This window comes from Tinamus guttatus, unplaced genomic scaffold (assembly GCF_059628265.1).
Source record: "Tinamus guttatus ecotype Peru unplaced genomic scaffold, ASM5962826v1 Tinamus_guttatus_pri_ptg000383l, whole genome shotgun sequence".
NCBI lineage: Eukaryota > Metazoa > Chordata > Aves > Tinamiformes > Tinamidae > Tinamus > Tinamus guttatus.
This window is the reverse complement of record NW_028288917.1, coordinates 1614251-1633508: the sequence shown is the minus strand read 5'-3', so window position 1 is coordinate 1633508 and position 19258 is coordinate 1614251. Positions and strand designations below refer to the sequence as shown.

The 19258-nt window shown below is 38.7% G+C and overlaps 1 protein-coding gene across 14 annotated transcripts in view; it reads right to left on the bottom strand.

Moving 5' to 3' along the window:
• The window catches only part of MYT1L (myelin transcription factor 1 like), a 288588-nt gene that overhangs the window by 10457 nt on the left and 258873 nt on the right, over nt 1-19258 (bottom strand). For all 14 annotated transcript variants that reach the window (XM_088530569.1, XM_088530567.1, XM_088530572.1 and 11 more), the window contains 2 exons: nt 16128-16211; nt 14531-14752 (listed from right to left, as the gene is read on the bottom strand). In XM_088530569.1, the coding sequence (XP_088386695.1) occupies nt 14531-14752; nt 16128-16211 (306 nt within the window). The remainder of the gene's footprint in view (nt 1-14530; nt 14753-16127; nt 16212-19258) is intronic.

Sequence of the window (19258 nt, the reverse complement as noted above, 5' to 3'; positions counted from 1 at the left end):
AAGAAGAGGGAAAAATATATTCAATCCAATTTCCAGATGGAATATTATCTTCTTATTCTGAGTAGAGTAGAAATTTTGAAACTTTCTAAACAATTTCATATTACTTCAACATTCAAGATTTCATAATCAATGAAACCGAATAATACATTATATGTATTTCATTGCATACTGTAACATTTACATTTCTTTTTTAGATCTAAGACAGTTTTTTTTAACTATTTTTGATTGTTTAAATCAAATTCAAAGCTAGTACTTTTTAATAAACCCTCTGCAACATAGAACAACCTTCTGAGGTATATATTTTCTTATCTGAAAATCATTTATTTAGGTAAAGATCTAACAGCCCACTAAACAAACTGTTCAAATATAACTATATCTAGAAGTTTTGATGGTATCATTGCCAACTGAAGTCCATAGCTTATATTACGTAAATTAAACTAGATGATCACAATGATTTCTACTGAACTTGAAATATTTGAAATTCTTTATCCCAGAAATAAATTCAGTGCTCAAAATTTTATCCCGTTCTGTTACTGAGAAGCTATATAATAAAACAACGCTATTACTGTGAAGAAATAGCATGACCTAGTAGCTTGACTTTAGTTTGGCCTGTAGAATGGCAGGGTGTTGTTCCAAGCTCTGCTACAGAAGGAAAATTTGCTTTATTCTCACATTTTGTCCTCCTTATTTATGGATAAATGTCAACACAGGGTTCCTTTCACATTACATGTGTAGTAACACACAACCATTTTCTTGAAGGATGAAAGAGTCTTGAGGAAGATTAAGAAGGATTAGGCATTTGGGAGCAAAAAAAAGCTGTGTAACAGGGAAAAGAATGAAAGACACCAGGATATGCAAAGTTTCTACATCATTTAACTGTCTTCATTTTGAATTGATCTAATTAATTTCCTCTCATTTTGTCTCCACTCTTCTCTAGGAGTTAGTATCAGTAGACATTATAATGTTTGTTAGTGTATATGGTTTTAAGCCTTTTCCTCTCTAAATGTCTTGACAGATGATAACCTAAGCAATCCCTCAAAGTAAAATTAAGCCTGAAAATAATCCTTAAATGTGGCATTCAAACCTTAAACAGACCAACAGGACATCAGGATGCTAAAACTGGGCACCTGAAAGTGCAAAAGAATAATGAAACCTCATGAATTTCAATAAATGCAAGTTCAGGGTCCTGCACCTGGGGAAGAATAACCCCATGCAACAATACAGGCTGGGGACCTTTGGAGATCAGCTCTGCAGAGAAGGCCCTGGGTGTCATGGTGGGTGACAAGTTGACCATGAGGCAGCAGTGTGCCTTTGTGGCCAAGAAGGCCAATGGGATCCTGGGGTGCATTAAGAAGAGCGTCTCCAGCAGGTCAAGGGAGGTGATCCTGCCCCTTTACTCAGCCCTGGTGAGGCCACATCTGGAGTATTGGGTCCAGTTCTGGGCCCTCCAGTACAAGAGGGATGTGGATCTACTGGAGAGAGTCCAGCGCAGGGCTACAAAGATGACCAGGAGCCTGGAACAATCTGTCTTATGAGGAGAGGCTGAGAGAGCTGGGCCTGTTCAGCCTGGAGAAGAGAAGGCTGAGAGGGGACCTCATCAGTATGTATAAATACCTTAAAGGAGCGAGTGAGGAGAATGGGGCCAACCTCTTCTCAGCAGTGGCCAAGGATAGGACTAGAGGAAACGGCCACAAACTGAAGCATCAAAAGTTCCACAGGAACTTAAGGAAAAAAAATCTCGCTAGTGAGGCTGACAGAGCACTGGAACAGATTTCCAAGAGAGGTTGTGGAGTCTCCTTCTCTGGAGATCTTCAAAATCCTCTTGGACACAATCCTGTGCCACGTGCTTTAGGTGACCCTGCGTGTGTAGGAGGGATTGGACTAGATGATCTCTAAAAGTCCCTTCCAAATGTAATGATTCTATGATTCTATGAAACAAACTAAAACATAATCACAAGGATTACAATTTTAGGGTGAGATTCGGTGTCCCATTTTGGTGCCTAAAAACCAGACTATTCCCAGACTATGGCTGTGCAGTCCTTTTTCAGGACTGATTAACCCTTTAAATATTTTTTAGCTTGTCTGGAAGGTTCCTCTGTACCTTTTGAATGCCCTTCGTATTTAGTGCTTCAAATCATACTCTGACACTGAGGCTGTTGGTAGACTATGGCTTCTGTTTGTACTACTAAGCTTTTGTATTCTTCAAAATTGTGTGGCCACATTGTAGGTGCCTATTAGGAACAGTCCCTGGCCCATGCTGCCTCCATTGCAAAGATAGCTCCTGGAAGGAGAGGTGCTTACATAACAACTGCAGGCTGCTGCAGTTTGGATTCACTGGCATTAACTCTCCTTTTCCTAAACTGGAAATAGGAATACCTGGTTCCTGGGTCCTTGCTGCAGCAATTGATGGAGAGTTGATATGTTTGAAATTTCTACCTTGTTCTGGAGCTGCTTTCACTCTGATGAGTTAGGATGTAGATCGGATGATGTGGGAGAAGAGACAAGGGGCTGCCTACTTGCAGGTCGGCTTGTGAAGATAAGGTTTCTGGATTCTGTGGCCAGACTGGTTTTGTTTTTATTCATGGGTGCATATGTACCAAATTCAAATAGGGAATGGGATGACTACCCCAGACCACATTGCTTTCCTCTGCAGATTTTCATCAGCAAATCAGTCTGTTCATTGACTGCATGCTGTATTTCAGGTGGATTAGCTCACATATAGCTAGTCAGGCACTTATAATTTGAGTGAAGCAGTGCCTAATTTAGTAACCTAGATTAGAGGACTGACTTCTAATGAAGTTTAAATGTGAGTGGCTAAATTCTTTAGAAACTGTTAAGACAAAGATAAAAATATGCATCCTCTTTGTCTAGCTCTGATGTTAATTGAGCTAACTAAAAATACTTAAAATCATTTAAAAAGTAAACAAGGGCTTTCAGCATTAGCTTCTGCTCTGCTGGAGAATTCTACCTCTTCTCTGCTATCTTCTGCAGTGTGCCTACTTTTCTAAAGGTAATATTTGCTGTAAATTGAGAACAATCAAAAGAAGGCAGGTAATAAGGTAAGCAAAGGTGAGGACTGCAGCTTAGGCAATGTTGTGCCACAAGTGCTCTGTCATACAGAGGCTGAGCCTCAGTGAGGTATAAAACTTACCAAAAAGCTTAAACTTGAGATTCCCGTGGGCCTAGGAGGGGTTCTAGGTTTCTAGAATGTTGGGGATAGGAGACACATTAACATTTTGTCTGACATAGGTAAGAGAATTTTTTTAAAAAGTGAAAGGTAAGAAGGAATGAAATCTACCTCAGTGCTCTAAGAGTTAAGCAAAATATGCTTTGAGCATTGCAAAAAGCAAAAAAGACCAAGAGAAACACGCTAGCAGACCATTTGGACTTTTCAGTAGAGATACTTGTCCTCATGTCAAGTTTAAAGCCTTTACAACAAATGCTTGTGTTATACATCTATTACAAGTGGAGTTAGCGTACAACTGCACTTTTGCTTTTTTTTTTTATTTTTTAATGTCTGATAAATCTTACACTTTTACGCAAGCACAGAAATCTACTGCTAGTAGATTTCTGGTGAAAATAATCACAGTTATCTCACTTGTAACTGCCATTATTCCCACAGAGATGAGAAGTCATGCAAAAGAAAACACAGTGTAGTATTCTTTTCATAATAAAAATGAATAAGGTTTTCTAATAACTTTGCAGGATGCACTGCCACAATATACACAGTATCAAGATACTGAGGCATCATTTATCAGTGTCAGGCTGTGGATGCTACTGGGCTGGAAGCATTTCGGGTGGCCTGCGAAAGCACCAACACCGAGCTGCCAGCTCCTCCTGAAAGCAGGAGCTGTGACCTGCTGCTGCCACAGAGACCAAGTGTCAACAACTAGCTGCTCATCAGCAGTGTGTCTCTTCGTGCTGCAATGTCTCTGGGACCTTACTGGATTTCTACTGCCTGGCTTTCCTTTGGGAAATGAAAGCGCAATCTGGCACAGCATTCTTTAGAGCCTTCAATATCTGTCAGAATTTACAATATACCACGAAAAATGAATTAAACCAATCGATTAAAATCATGTAGGGTCAGGTCCTGCAAGCCTCGTGTGAAGAATGCATGTGCTGAAATTTGAGATTGCAATTTTCGCTTGTTAGTTGGATACATCATAACTCATCATTCGTATTGGAAAACTACTTTGGTTGGGTTTGGGTGTTAAATGGGGAGGTATATGGTTGTGAGCTACTCATGCAGTTTGCTTTGTACAGTGCAGAAGACTATGTGTGTGTAGGACTGACAGGTAAAAGAGGCAGATTAACCTGTTAAACCACAGCAGTTCAACCCGCATTAATGAGACTTCTTTTTGGGAGGGAAGTTTTATAAATGGAGACATGCAGAGGTCAGATTAAAGAGGTACAGCACAAGTAGCCCTATGAACTCTACTTACAAAGTAAGTGTCACCCATATGTAAACCTACATCTTATCCTAACTTCCCTGAAAAGCATTGACTAACAGAATTCCAGTCCTCTAAATGGTGACAGAAATACCCTGCATATACAGGATAAATAGCATATGGCGCTTGCATCTGTTAGAGCTGAACATAATATGAATAACAATTTTTCTTTCTTCTTTGTTCAAAACTTTGTTTAGATTAATAGAACCTATGTCTATCCATACATTTAGGGGATTTAAAATATAAGGTGGAACTGGTCTCCAAATAAAAGGAAAATTACTGGGGAAAAAAATATTGAAAGAAGGACAATAGGTTAGTGCACATTTACTATGAAATTGAGTTTATAGAAAAGAGAGTCTAAAACCCTGAAGCACTTCAAGAGTGTGACTGCACTATCTTCAGGAATCCAAAACAAGCCAGGCCACCTGAATGGAGGGTTGTTGATTAAGCGGGGATATTGTTTGGGTGACTGATCTTTGCTTTGCAGATTCCAGATGTGTGCTGTTAAACTTCTCCTTTTGTTTTGCCTCAGCAGACAGATAGAGTGTGATTCTTCTTGAAGCTGAAGGAATTGTACTAGGATTCTCAAGTGAAGAAAACATTTCCCCAAAAGGAAAGTAGAAAGGAGGGGACAAATGCCAAATAAGTTGCAGCTTTTATAATAAGATGGAGAGGAGAGGAGAGGAGAGGAGAGGAGAGGAGAGGAGAGGAGAGGAGAGGAGAGGAGAGGAGAGAGGAGAGGAGAGGAGAGGAGAGGAGAGGAGAGGAGAGGAGAGGAGAGGAGAGGAGAGGAGAGGAGAGGAGAGGAGAGGAGAGGAGAGGAGAGGAGAGGAGAGGAGAGGAGAGGAGAGGAGAGGAGAGGAGAGGAGAGGAAAGGAGAGGAGAGGAGAGGAGAGGAGAAAAAAGAAAGTGAAGAAACAAAAGAAATCAGTGCTTCAGTCTGTACCATAGAAGCGCTTCTGAAGGTTAACTTTATAAACATAGGCCAAATTCACTACCACAGTGATTTTTCACAAACTTTTAAAAATGAAACACTTTTCCTGTTTACTAAAAATAACCTTCACCTCTGTTTACTACAGATAGACCCCCCAAAAGCCCCAGATGTAAATTCTTTTTATATTCAGGGAAGTACAGATCAGACCTACTGTTCTATTTTGTTAATGGACAAACCTTACTCTGAAGTTGCAGCTCCTGCTAAGGGTACTGTTTGAAGTTCAAGTTAAGATCAGACTCAATGATCAAAGTGGCCCTTTCCTTAGTTTAATATTAAATCCATGCACCACTCATTTTTCCATGTCGGAGAGTATCAGCTTTAGTGATTTCCTTATTCCCATGAGTAAGTTCTGCTGCATGCCTTAAAGGATAAATTGCTGCATGCCCAGCTCCAGCATAGATAAAAGGCCAACCCTCCCTGGCCCAGCACTCAATTTTATTCACATTCAAGGGTGCCTGTCTTTTCCCTGGATTCCTGCTGGGAAGGGAAAGGTTACCTGGTTGGTACTGTTAGTGAGAGAGAGAGATGTTTACAAGGAGATTGTTGTGACTCTCAGAATCCCTCTCCAGACCCACAACCCTCATTGCCTTTATGCAGTGTTGGAAGAAATCTCCAGTTCAGCTCAATTCCAGAATTCTTTGTTGAAAAAGAATAAGCTCTGATTAATGTAGTTCTTTTTAAATGTTTTTCCATGGCCAAATACCAATTTTCTTTGTAAGCTTTGTGTATACTTTTTCCCCTCCCACTTTTTTGTTGTTTGCAATTCACACCTGAGTAGGTGACTCAATACACCTGAGTGTGTAGAACAACATTACATTTCACTTATATTTTCAACCATGAGGAAAATATAAGCTAAATATCTAAAAGTATGATGTAACATAGAAACAAGCAATTCCTAATCCAAGCTACTTTCTAAAATTTTTGAGGAAAGCAGCTGAGACGTGATTCTGGTTTCAGAATCAGTGCAAAACAGTACCCAATAGACCATGAAAACAGTATAGCTATTTTAATTAAAACAAAAGGTAAAGGCATGCACTTTTTTAATGCCACAAGATCTTTTTTTTTTTTTTTTTTAGAGAGACTTTCAGTAATGAACTACATTTCTGACTTTGGAGCGAGATGGTTAAAAGACCATTAAGATGTGGTCAGTCAAGCACCAAATCAACAGGTACCTATAGGGTGAATGGCCATGGTATCCACAAGGAGAGAGGGCATTTGTTTGCTTGTAAAAGAGTGGAAAGGTAAAATACTTTTATAACCTAAAATACTTTTATAACCTAATTGTGTCTACCCTCAAAACAAAATAATGAAGTAATCAGGTGAGGAAAACAAAAATAGAAATTATGCAGAACAGTAAACATTGCCAAGCTGAGAGAAAAAGCTCTGAGAGGAGACTCAGTTTGAAAGGAACCCCCCGAGGCATGAACGCACAACACAAGAAGGATTAATTAATCTTGAAACACAAGAATTTTCTCAACACTGCCAGGTTCCCTTCAGTTCTGCACGGCAGTTCTGTGGCAAATCTGCATCATATTCTGTTAATTAAGGTTGCTTAGTCAGCAAAAGGGCTCTGTAGGTGGGCTCCTCAAGATGCTAAGGAGCTTTGACCTGAATCATCCATTAATAGGGAAAGGGCTTTTGTCTCTTGCCCAGTGGTGCAATAACTGCTCGAAAATCTCTCGTTTCTTCCCTGGTGAGCGCAGGGAAGGAGGGTATATGAAGGTGCCAGTGACGAGAGGCGCCACTGCGACAGTCACGGCCTCTACTGCTCTGTGACTGCAGGCAGCAGAATGGTGGCTTGAAGACGAGTGGATTTACGTGACCGGCAAACTGGGCACATGGTGTTGTGAAAGGGAAGAGAGGCTGAGACATCACGGGGTTGTCACGCTGCAAACACACACTCAAATGACTGTCTGCTGCTGCTTGACAGGCCTGCTCAGCAAAAGTATTCTTATATTGTGCAGTCTGCTTTGCATATTTCATGTTATTTCTTCCTTGAGTTTCCCAAGTTAAGTAAACCTCTTAAGTCCTTTTAGATTAGCTCTCCGCTCAGAGTCTTTCCATTTAACAAACCATACATTTGATTGAAATATCATTTCATCCTACTTCCAGATCACAAGAAAAAAACACTGGCAGGACTACCCACAGTTAAAGGGCATAAGTTCTTCAATGACTGAGCTCTGCATTTAGAAGTTTGTGACTTTCGCCAGATTTTAGCAGAAGGAAAAAGGAGAGACTGAGCAGGAGACACTATGTTAAAGAAGCCAGGATGGGGGCAACAAGAGGGAAGAGGACAAAAGGAGAGAGGCGCTGAAACAGAACTTAGAAAGACAATTTTTCCCAGAGCTTGTAAGTGCACACTAACCTCTTTGCATAAACTGATCGTAGAGCAAAAAATCTATCAAATCCAAAGATCCACTTCATAAATCATTGGTTATTACTCCAGCAAACTATGTCCACAAACTAAACAGTGGCCTGGACACAGCCCTAAGCACTAGTGTGTTCAACTATTAGCACAGCTACAGTGGGATTTTGGCCCAGGCCAACTATCATTCTGCCATACAACTTGTGGGCACTGTTTTAGAGGGCAGCATTATCTCCTGTTCCCAAAGACCAATTAGACATGTCTTTGTACCGACATGGTTGTACAGATAAAAGGCATTGCATATCTTGGTCAGAGAATGTCCCTGGGCACACTTTATTGCTCAGTTTAGCCTTAGAATCTGCATTAATATCCAATGAATGGAAATCTGGATCAGATTGTCATACTGTAGTAGTTCTTTTCTTTATATCTATCCATATTTAATTGTCAGATTTCTTGACTTTCCTTCTTGGAAATTTATGTGCATTTCTCTAATCTTTCAATAATGTCACCACGACACTTATCGTTAGTCCACTGTAATTACTGTCGAATGCAATGAGTTTTGTTAGTTAACTTCTATTACTATTCCTGGTGAGTTGCAACCTAGAGCTTCTAAAAGAAAATATAAGGCAGAAAGCTACAAAATAAATCAGTGGCAGCCAAACTGGTCAGGAAGATGAAAAAACAGCTCTAAGAAGCCTGCAGGGGGAAAAATTGAAACAATGAGAGGTAAAAGTGAATTAGTGTTGACTTAGATGTGGCACTCTTTTTTGCAATGTACAGTAGCAAATAAATAAAACAAAGTATTTGACTCGACAAAAGGCTTAGCTAGAAGCAGATGCAATCAAATAATTTAATGAAGTTGCATTTAAAAATCTTGCACATATGGAGCTTGACTGTATTTATGCTTCATAAATATGGATGGAAGGAAAGATGCAAGAACATGAAAAAAAAAGTCTTTTCTGGAAAGTTTTTACCATTTTCAATGTTATCTTCAATATTGCATAGGAACATTATGCCTTAGCATTTTTTTAAAAAACTTTAGTTCCCTCCAGAAATTGCTGGATATTTAAATTCCTCATAAGCATGATGTTTTTCCACTTGAGAATTTATCCATGAATTCAGATTTGTTGTGTTTTAAAGGATGCTCACAATTATTATTTGTTTAATAAAATTTCTATTTTTTTCCTCCCGGCATTTTTTAGCAAATATCAGAAAACATTTTTTAACATTTCCACCGTTGTTTATAACAAGCTTCTTATCCTGCTGAAGAGCCAGCTCCTGCTAGGAACCAATTATCCTCACCTAAATTCTGGGCACGTTAATTTCTCTGGGAATTGAGCTGACAGGCCATTTAAGGTAATTTAAATCCTACTCTCTTATCTAGAGAGTACTCTCTTATCATATGATACTTCTTCAAGACATTCCATCAAGACCCCTTCCAACAGTCCAAGACTGCAGGACTGATTTTGTTCATAACAGAGGTTGTAACCTAAGTACAAAGCTTAAAAATAAGAATCACTCGAGTGCTTCTCAGTTTCAGTCAACTGGCAAGGGGCAGTTAACACCTTTCTCATCCCTCCTCAGCATTCTTCTTCTGGACTCCCCCTGCCTCTCCTGTTTCTTCCCTCCCACAGGTAGCCTCCTCACAGACCCTCCTCTCATGATCTGTTGCTGATGCAAAAAGGCAATGCCCTTTGTAACTGCCTGTCTCATTTCTAAAAGCCTCTTTTACTAAAAAAGGGCTAAAAATTTTGGTGTACTTAAAGGTTTAAAGCTGAGGAATGCTGTTGGGAAGAGTGGGTATGAGACCAGATATACGAACAGCTTCAAAGCCCTACAAAAAATTAAGGTGGATTTGGCAGCCATTAGTGCATGTTTGGAGTTATGAAGTGTCAGGACTGTGGAACTACTACTCCTTTTTAGGAGCTGTAACAGTCAAACACCTCCCTCTTAAAAAGCCCTGTGCTGAGGTATCATTCTTTGAACACAGGCTCAAACTATGGCCCCAAGCATCAAAAGATATGATGGCACCTGCAAGCCTTTCCTTTCAGAGTTGAGGTCAGCAACACGGCATTTTGAGGCAAAGTCCATTTCCAGCAAAGGAGATTTCACAAGAAATAGGATTCTCACATAAAAATCTACATATACATCTGTATTCCCTAATATTTGTCATTTCATGAATGTTTTGGGAATTTGGGAGCTCTGAGCTTCTGTGAGAGATCACTGCAGTTTGTAAACAAGCAGCTACTGATGGCAAGCAGTGTTTTGAGTTTCTACCTTCTTCTAATCTGCCCATTCCCAGGCTTCGCCACGCAGCTCTAAAAGACCTGTGGCAAGCCCAAAATTTTCACAGGAAATAAGGTGAGTATTGCTCCTTCACCTCAACATGTGCGCTCACAGAATGATATTTTCCTACAGGCTTGTGGACAAGCTTTCAACTACCTTGACCTTCCTGAGCATAAAATATAAACTCATTACAGTAGTATGTAAGCATTTTCCATAACCACTTCACAATTTCTACATGCATTCCTTCAGAACAGAAAAGATCATCATCATTGGATGATGTCCATTACTTCTTTTCAGCACATCTAAGCATTTTGCAAACCCAGTGCTCATGACCCTGTTGTTCAAATACAAATTCTACTCTATAAGCTTTATTTGTTTAGTGATCTTGGAATCTCAGTCTTTTCAATAAGGACACTGCTATAGCAAAGAAAAATCCTTTTTTTTATCTCTCATTTTTCTCTCTGTTAATAATATAAACAATATAATTTGGCTTTCTTGTATATTATATCTACACTAGAGTATATTTTGCCCAGTAAAGGGAATTTAAAAGATATATGGGCATGTTTGAAGTGGGTGAATACTGATTTACATACAGGCGGGGAAGGAGTTGGGGCAGGAACAGTATGCTATATCTAGGAAGGCATTTAGGAATGTCAACTACTACTGAAGTTAACACAAGCACAGTTTCTCTACCATATTTAGGAGCAGAGCTGCTGAACCTAGGTCTTTTCTGCGAAAATCCACATAGTATTAGCAATGATGTCCAGAAAAAATCTTTTTTTTTTTTATCTAATAAGAAGAAGTAAGGGCCTATTCAAGAACAAAATTTGAGAGCTGTAACATAAGAACCAATTTACATTTCACTGTAAGCTATTTCATATACCTATTACTGACTGCCTGCTTATGTTCCTTCCAATTCATTTTTATACTGCTAGTAAGTCACTTTATTTCACACTGGCCTTTCCTCCTGACACAGACTCTTTTTTTGATGCATGACACCCTGAATTCTCTTCTGTAAGTCTCTCCTGATAACCCTCTTTGCCTGTCCTTCCTATACAGAATTTCCATGAAAAAATAAAGCTATTTATAGGAATTTCTACAGATAGCCATGGAAAACATTAAATAACCAGAACCCTTTCTTGCTGTCTTTGTTCATACAGACAGATTAAAAATTTATTACTGAAATTTTGACTGTTTTCTGGTACTTACGCTTTCCTCTACTTATTTCTACTTCAGAAACTTGTATATACAAATATACACATATTTAAACTTACATCACATTCACAGTTGGAACTAGTTTTACCAGCACTTGTGGATCATCTCAAGGATCCATTGATATCAATTGAATTACACCATGTATATAACGTGTCTTAGCAACTCTGAGGATTCATTGCAACAAAGAACTTAAAATCTATATTTTAAATTAAAGCAACTGTAGGCTCATTTTTACAAGGCAGTCTATTGGGCAGTATTTGTGAGGCAAATTGAAAAGAAGTGTTGCAATTTCAATGTTGCATGAAGAGTATTAAAACTGCTTAGAGACTAGGACATTAGCAGCTGTCTGCAAACAGTAGAAAATGAAATCTCCAGTAACTTGTTAAGGACTCCATGCATGTTAAGCATTCTAACCACTTATATATGCTTAGAGAGCTCTGCTGGTACAGAAGTATATTTATCAGGATGAAAAAAATCACTCATCAAGAGAGAACTGAGCTGCACTGGTAAAAGTGAAAATACTGCACTAGGAGCTTTTAGCGACCCAGCTCAGGGTCACAGCCTTTCTCCCCATCAATGATGAACACAGCAAAATCTGTGTCATAAACAGGGTCTCAGGGTGTAACTCGCATACCACAGCCTTGCTTCAGGAGGCTGTGTTTGAGAATTACAGACCTATAGCCGCAGATTAAAACTTTGGAGGTAGAGAATGAAACCATGGCCTGTTAAAAAGGATACAGTAAAAATTAGAGGATATTCCATCCTCAGGCAGGAAAAGTCTCTTACTTAGGTGGGATTCAGCTCCAGATAAGACATGTAACACGTGAACACACATGTAACACGTGAACACATGAACTATGTGCTAAGCTCCTGTGGAACTACTCGTGCTTCAGGGCACATGCGTTTCAGGTGCTTAGGACTGTTTCAGATGCCCTTGCATATGCCTTATAAGCTCTGAGCTGTCATAATAAAAGAATGGGAGTGTCTCACAGATCTTAAGTCATTTTTGCCAATCCAGTATGGACATCTCAAGTGCCTCGAGAACATTCCAAATAGTGTAAAGCACCTATGTATAGGCAGTGGCATCCCTGTCTGCATTGGCACACTTAGGGGCATTTAGGGTACAATACTTTTGATCAAAGGCAGGTGTGTACCTGCAGGTGAACTGAATAGATCTGTTCACCAGAAGAAGTTGTGTGAAGTAGGTAAATCATCCTAAAGCTCAATCCTGTCCTTAGAGTTTGATTCAGTTGTCCATGTGCAATGTCACTTGAGATACCCAAGAGAACCAAACACGTATCACCAAGGCAGGCAAATATGACCCTGGACCTACCGCAGGTCTGTGTCTTTCAGAGCAGCAACTGGAGGTAGCTAGGGAAGTTATCAAACACATTACAAATAGCTTCAGATGCATTTCTATGGGCAACTGAACTGAGCCCTTTGAATACTATCTTAACAATTATACAGGAATGAATCATAATTTTTTAAATAATATTAATTGTTACTAATATTGCCACATCTTATGGAAGCTTCAAGAAATTAAAACTTGCTCACAGTGGCTTAGATTATTGGCACTACATGAGATCAATCTGTTTCAGTCAATGTTTTTACACAAAGTTTAATCTTCTGCCGCTCTCCTCTGACAACGTACCTTTCTGCTCAACAATTAGTATTATGAGGCTTAAACTTTTACACGCCTAAGTGTCTGCTCAGGATAATGGGACTCAAGAAAGCACATGGCTGGTATATGAGTTGGTATATTGAGCACATGGCTCAATAGCATACTTCAGTACCTTCAGCACAAAAAAAAAAAAAAGAAAAAAAGAAAAAAAAAGTGGCAAATGTATCTAAGTAAGTAGACGTTAGCTCTTACTAGAAGAAGACTATTTTGAAATACAGGAGCTAAAACTGGCATTTTTCTGAAAGTCAGGCACCTAAATTCACATATGAATATCAGTTCAGATGGCCAGATATTACACGGTTTTTGCCTGTGTCACTCCTTAAAGAATGTGGGAATTGGAGGTTGTGTAATATATTGGACCACTTAGGTCCACGGGTCATGGACCACAATCCCTTCATGGTAAGTACCATACAAACAGCGAGTAAAAAGACCACTCCTGACCTAAACAATAAATAGTGGCTATGTGCACAAAGTCTAGAGAGGCTAATGGACTTCTGCGGATCTTTCTGTTGATTTTAGGTACGTAATCCTTAGGCTTTAGAAGTTTTCTCTGGATGTTAAGGCTTTTGAGTTAAGGTATAAAGGACTGTCAAAGAAAGAATCAAAGGAAACAGTTATAAACAAACTTTTCACCTCTGTAGCTAGAACTGACTGCAAAACAAGATCAGGCTAGTTTAGTTAACTCAAAGGTACAGAAGTTTCACTAAGGTTCGCCCAGAGAAAGATGACAGATTAGGCTTATATGCTGAGCATATGCAAAGTAATAGTTTTTAGTGATTATATCATAAAAGAACAGACTTGCCATGGCATTATATCCATAGTCATGGTGAGGTTCCTATCTAGAGCTACAACACCCTTGCTTACTTATTGTTTAACATCTAAAATGAGGACAAGAATTATCCCTAATAGACTGGTCACCTGCTTCTCTTCTTTAGTCCCTTAAAAGTTATGAAAAATTGCATCACTGAAGTTCTTCTGATTTTGGTAAGCTTTTTAAAAAAGAAATTTGTATTACTTTTGCTAAATATTTATATTTCATTATTTTTATTCTTTTTTTTCTTGTATTCTATTTTTACTGTAGAGTGAACATTTTCATTACCAAAGAAGTTCAAATACTTCATTTTTATGCAGTTGGTTCCTTAATTGCTTTAGTTCCATGCTCTGATATTTGGGAATCAATACAGTCTTCAGCATCTCTAAATACCAGGTGGATTCAGATTTGTGTCACAAAGTTCTAAAGAAATTTGTCCTCAAGCACTCAACAAGGCAGTCGTAGATTTACAGCTGCTGTTAGGCAAACTTTATATCCTACAATTTTCTGTATATTATAGGTACGAAATGTAGGTTTCTACCTGAGAGAGTTTGAACCTAAAAGCCCATGAGGCTTGATCTGCAGTTATCTATAGACATAGGTAGGAAGATTATTTGTCAATGAAAAAATGAAAGTCAAAGGCAGCAGACGAAAGATGTATTCCAAATCATATTTCATCTAAATGAAATTAATACTCTTAAGTGAAAAAATATAAGCCACAGTTACTCACCTACGATGAGTAAGAAAACTACCACTGACATGTCCTGAGCCGTCACATCCTGGAGTTGGACATGACATTCCTTCCGTCTTCACCGACTTCCAAGAGAACTGTGAGCCATTTAGGTACCCATCCTTTTGCCTTTTGGCAGCTAGAGGACACCCTGACGCACTGCGATGGGATGCATATTTTCCAGTTATATGACCCTGACCATCACAACCAGGAACTGGACATCTGGATAGCAGATAGATGAGATAAACTTTATTGTCTTGCCATCACATACCTGGTAGCCTCTACAACAAAGTCAAAATAAACCCGACATGAAAAGAAAAGAACAATCATGCACTGCGGCCTTAAAAATAATTAAGATGCCCTTTAAGAGTAACGTTACATGCAAAACTGTATTACTATGAAAAACAAAACAAAACAAAACAAAACAAAACCTGTTCTTTGATAAATCATAAAGATGTTATCCAGTAGACAAAGTTACAGCTGTTGCTATGGTGCACTTGCAACAAAAGCAGTGAGATACAGGTTTGAAATGCAGGTATTAATTACAGTGAATATCACACAGGATTGAAATGCTGGCTACTAAGGTACATGCAGTAGCGAAATTGCCCATAAGAACTGTATAAGCATAAAATCCTACTTAGGATCATACTTGGTGCATTTTAAGTCTGTGTAAGGAATCTAAAGATGCACATGTTACATAGAAACAGAGTGGAGTATAAAGCGATCCTTTTCTATAATGAAAGGGTATTGCCATATTAAATATCAGGAGCACTTGTAGAATAGTGAGCACCTTTTACCACTCTCTGAATGAGAGTGTTTATAACAAACTATGTGCTATAACCTCGAAAGATCAATGAAAGCACTTCCATATTCATCTGATGTTTATCTTTACAGAGGAATTCCCACATGCTCACTCATAATAAAAAAATAATCGGGGTTAGAAGGAATACAATGACATCTTCAAAGTGAAATATTTTCCCCCCAAAATGGTGTTATTTCAGTATGTCACTACACACATGTCAAAATGAGTTGCTACATCTGCAAAGGGCAGCAAGGACTGATATCGGACTTAAGAGAAGCAGCAGAGAGGTAAGCATCTGTTCCTCTTTTTGCAAACAGCTGTCTAAGCAATATGTTTTTTAGCAGTATTCTTATATAGATAATCAATTTTTAACCCCCCAATAACTATCTTTTTCAGTGGATATGTTTTGTCAATGGTACGCAATGACTTTGTAGGATATTTAGGAAAAAAGGATTTAAGCAGTTTTTGAATTTCATGTGAAAAAGATACCCGTCATTGTTCTTAAATTACACAAGACCAAATCCTCAGCCAGAATAAATCAGAATAGATCTTTGATTTATTCAGACACTGTGGTCAATGTGGCCAGTGCAGAATTCCTTTGTATTTAGAGAACTATGTATTTAATTCAAGCTATGCTGTTCTGTTGATTCAAAGGAGAATATACACAAACCAGCTCTATCTTTGCTCTTGGATAACTGTAACACAGTAAAGTCTGTTTCTTAATAAAAAGCTGAATATATGTATATATATGACCTTATTAAACACTTGAAGGCATTTGACAAGATTTATTCTCACCTAATTGGCTCTTGATCTTCTTTGTCTTCCTTACTTTGTGCTATCCTGATTCCACTTTTCTTTGCTCGTGGACAGCCTGAAAGACTGAGCAAAAGAAAAAGTTTTAAAATGCAATCTCTCATTCTCAGGTACAGTTTACAAGGAAAACACTTTCCATATGAAAAATGAGCAGGCCAGGTATTCCTGTCTGCTTTCCAAAATTAAAGCTCAAGTGATTTAAAGAATTAAAGACAGTTGGCAATGTACGACCGCAAGGGGGAATCCAAGCATCTCAGCTAGCGCGAGCAGGACGGGCCTGGAGCGCTGCAGCGACCACGCGCGCAGGCAGCCCCAGAGGAGCCAGGGAAGCAGCTCTGAAACTCGCAGCCTGTTAATCCCGCCAGCTGACTCAGCAGCAGCAGCCACGGGCCTCAACAGGGACAGGAGCCAGGAAGACGGCACGTCCTGTGTGCGTCTGCGAGGGAGTGAGGAATCGGCAAGAAAAAAAAAAAACAAAACAGGAGAATGCTCTGGAAGCCTTGGCAACACTCAGGATTCTCTAGAGCGGACATGGAAACCACCAACAAACCTTCTGATATGTCACCCAAGGATCCTATAGCATTGCTCAATTAAAATAGCTGTGCAGTGCCTTCCTGAGAAAGAGCTTTGGTATTTAGAATTCACCCAGACAAAAAGACTAAGATTTGGGGATAAGAAATGCTGTATTTAGCTAGATGCTGAGAATATAGCTTTTACTGTACAAGATGGAAAGATCCAGCCATCCCAGGATCTTATAAACTCACGTTTCCCTTTACATGAACTTATTATAGAAACCACTTAGTAACCATTTAGTAGACCTGACTTCACAGGTCATGACTTTAATAGATATCCGCAGATAAGAAGTGATTTTTTTTTTAAAGTAGTTGCTATCTCTGTCAAGGATACAAATATGTTTATGGAAAAAAAATGCTTATTCTTCAATTTATATGTTATTTCCACCTTAACATGTGGACATAAAAAAAAGAAATACAGAACAACACCTTCAAAATACTGACATGAGAGAGACAATATTGTTCCCAAAGAAGAATTGCTCAGAGCAAGAACACAAAATAGAAGATTAATTTTTTATTTTCAGCATGGTGAAAGGTACTTCCACGCTGTATACTAGGTTCTGTCATCAGGAATAAGAGACAGAAACAGTGGGTAGCAGCATTTTCATTTTTTTTGTCTCGTCAGAACCAGAGGAGACTATGAGAGGAAGTATGAGGAAAGACTGTAAGAGAACAGGGAGATGCAATCACAAATAGAAATCTGTGCTAATAAACAAAAAATAAAGCACAGACAAAACCAGAGATGACATGCTGTAAAGTCATAAACAAATCAATTAAAAGAGGAGCTGCTTTGGCACTTGATATTGGGACATGATATATTACTAGGCAACTTTTATTGAGATGACATTATAGCTATACCTGTTACTAAATAGAAAGGTCTTTGAGTCATTCTCTATATGCAAGACCAACTTCAGTGCACCTGCACTCTGGTGATTGGGCCTGTGCTCTGGTCCCTTTTTATTTCCTAGTATAAATGTAGCCTATTATTTCATTTTTTAAAGAAAGCTGTTTTTTATCCAAATTTGCAGAGTGCAAAGTACTGTATTTCCTTGTGCATAAACTGAATCTTCAAAAACCAATGCCACGTAAAAATTTGAAAATTTCTTTGAAAATGATGCTGTCACCATTTGTATGAACACAGAGGCAGGAGAAGAGTCTGAGGGTTTTGGATAAGAGGAAGCAGGCTCTGAGGCAAGGAGGCAGTTTGGGAACCAATGGGTCCATTGTCCTGTACAATCCAGATTGCCAGTGAAAAAGAGCGCAGGGGGCTGGACTTACTTACAGGTATGAAACTCCCTGTGGGAGAGCAATCAGGTTTTGCATCTGAAAACTAAATAGTTAATAGGAATATCTCGGAAAACAATACTTTTAGTAGGTGTACGAATGGGTATGTTTGTAGATGATGGCATTTTCATAACAAAATCTGAATTAAGAATTTCTGTCTTGACTAATGATTTAATGCTTTCTCCATATTAAATCAATCCAATTTTCACCTACTTATTGGTATTTTGATGCATCATCTTTTTGCAATAGTTTTTTTTATTCTGGCACTATAATTTGTTAGCAAATTCTAAGACCTTTCAGATTCTCTAAGCAGACATTGCAAACAGGCATCTTCTGAGGTTATGATTAATTCATTTTTCCTCTGACAGCAGATTTGCTAAGAAAACATGTCAAGGATTAGCCTTTAATTTTTTATCCGATAATAACCAAAAGCTACTACAAAGTAAACATATTATTTCTTTTTTATATCTGTTTAGTTCCTCATATATGAAGATAAATGACCACAAAGGAATGGTATAGGCTGATAAAACTACTTGCATACATTGAACAGCATCATGTAACTGCACAGTGCTAAGGCAGGGCTAAATCTGGCTTCACGTATGTTTGCTGTTGAGTAGACATTTTAAATGTACATGATACCTAGACATTTTGGCATCCATGTAAGGGAGAAGTTTGTCACTCCTGTGTTTCTGAAATTGGGAGAGCTGTGACTGTATCGAATATGAAACCAAAATGCTAACTCAGATACAAACAGAGGAAAAGCAATGCAAAAGCTCCATGTGGCGTTTAAAAATGTTAACTGTAGACATACTGGAGGTCTGTCATATTTAACAGTTCTTCTAGATTTAGCCTGTGAGTTTACTGCTTTTTAAACAGCACATATTTTGCAGGCGTTACCAGCTTAAATAATGGTTTTGGCAGAGATCATAAACTCTGCAGTGCTGGGCCAGCTCAGGGTAAATGTGAAAAACCTCCTGGGGACATCAAGGACTTTAAATGAAGGAGGTGCTATCCTTGCCCAGCTCCGTGTCAGTGCATCTGCAGGTAGCAAAGGACATGGTGCTGCTGGAGGCCTTGGGAAAGGGAAGTGAAGGCACATTGCCAGGATGTTTGCTGCCAATGTGGACATGGTGGCATCTTTCAAAAGGTTAACTATGTTAATCCCAGAGGACTGGACAAATTCCAGATCAGTTAATTCTGTAGTATTACTTTTTATATCTTTATATATACCAAGCATTCTGGTGAAACAAAGAAAAA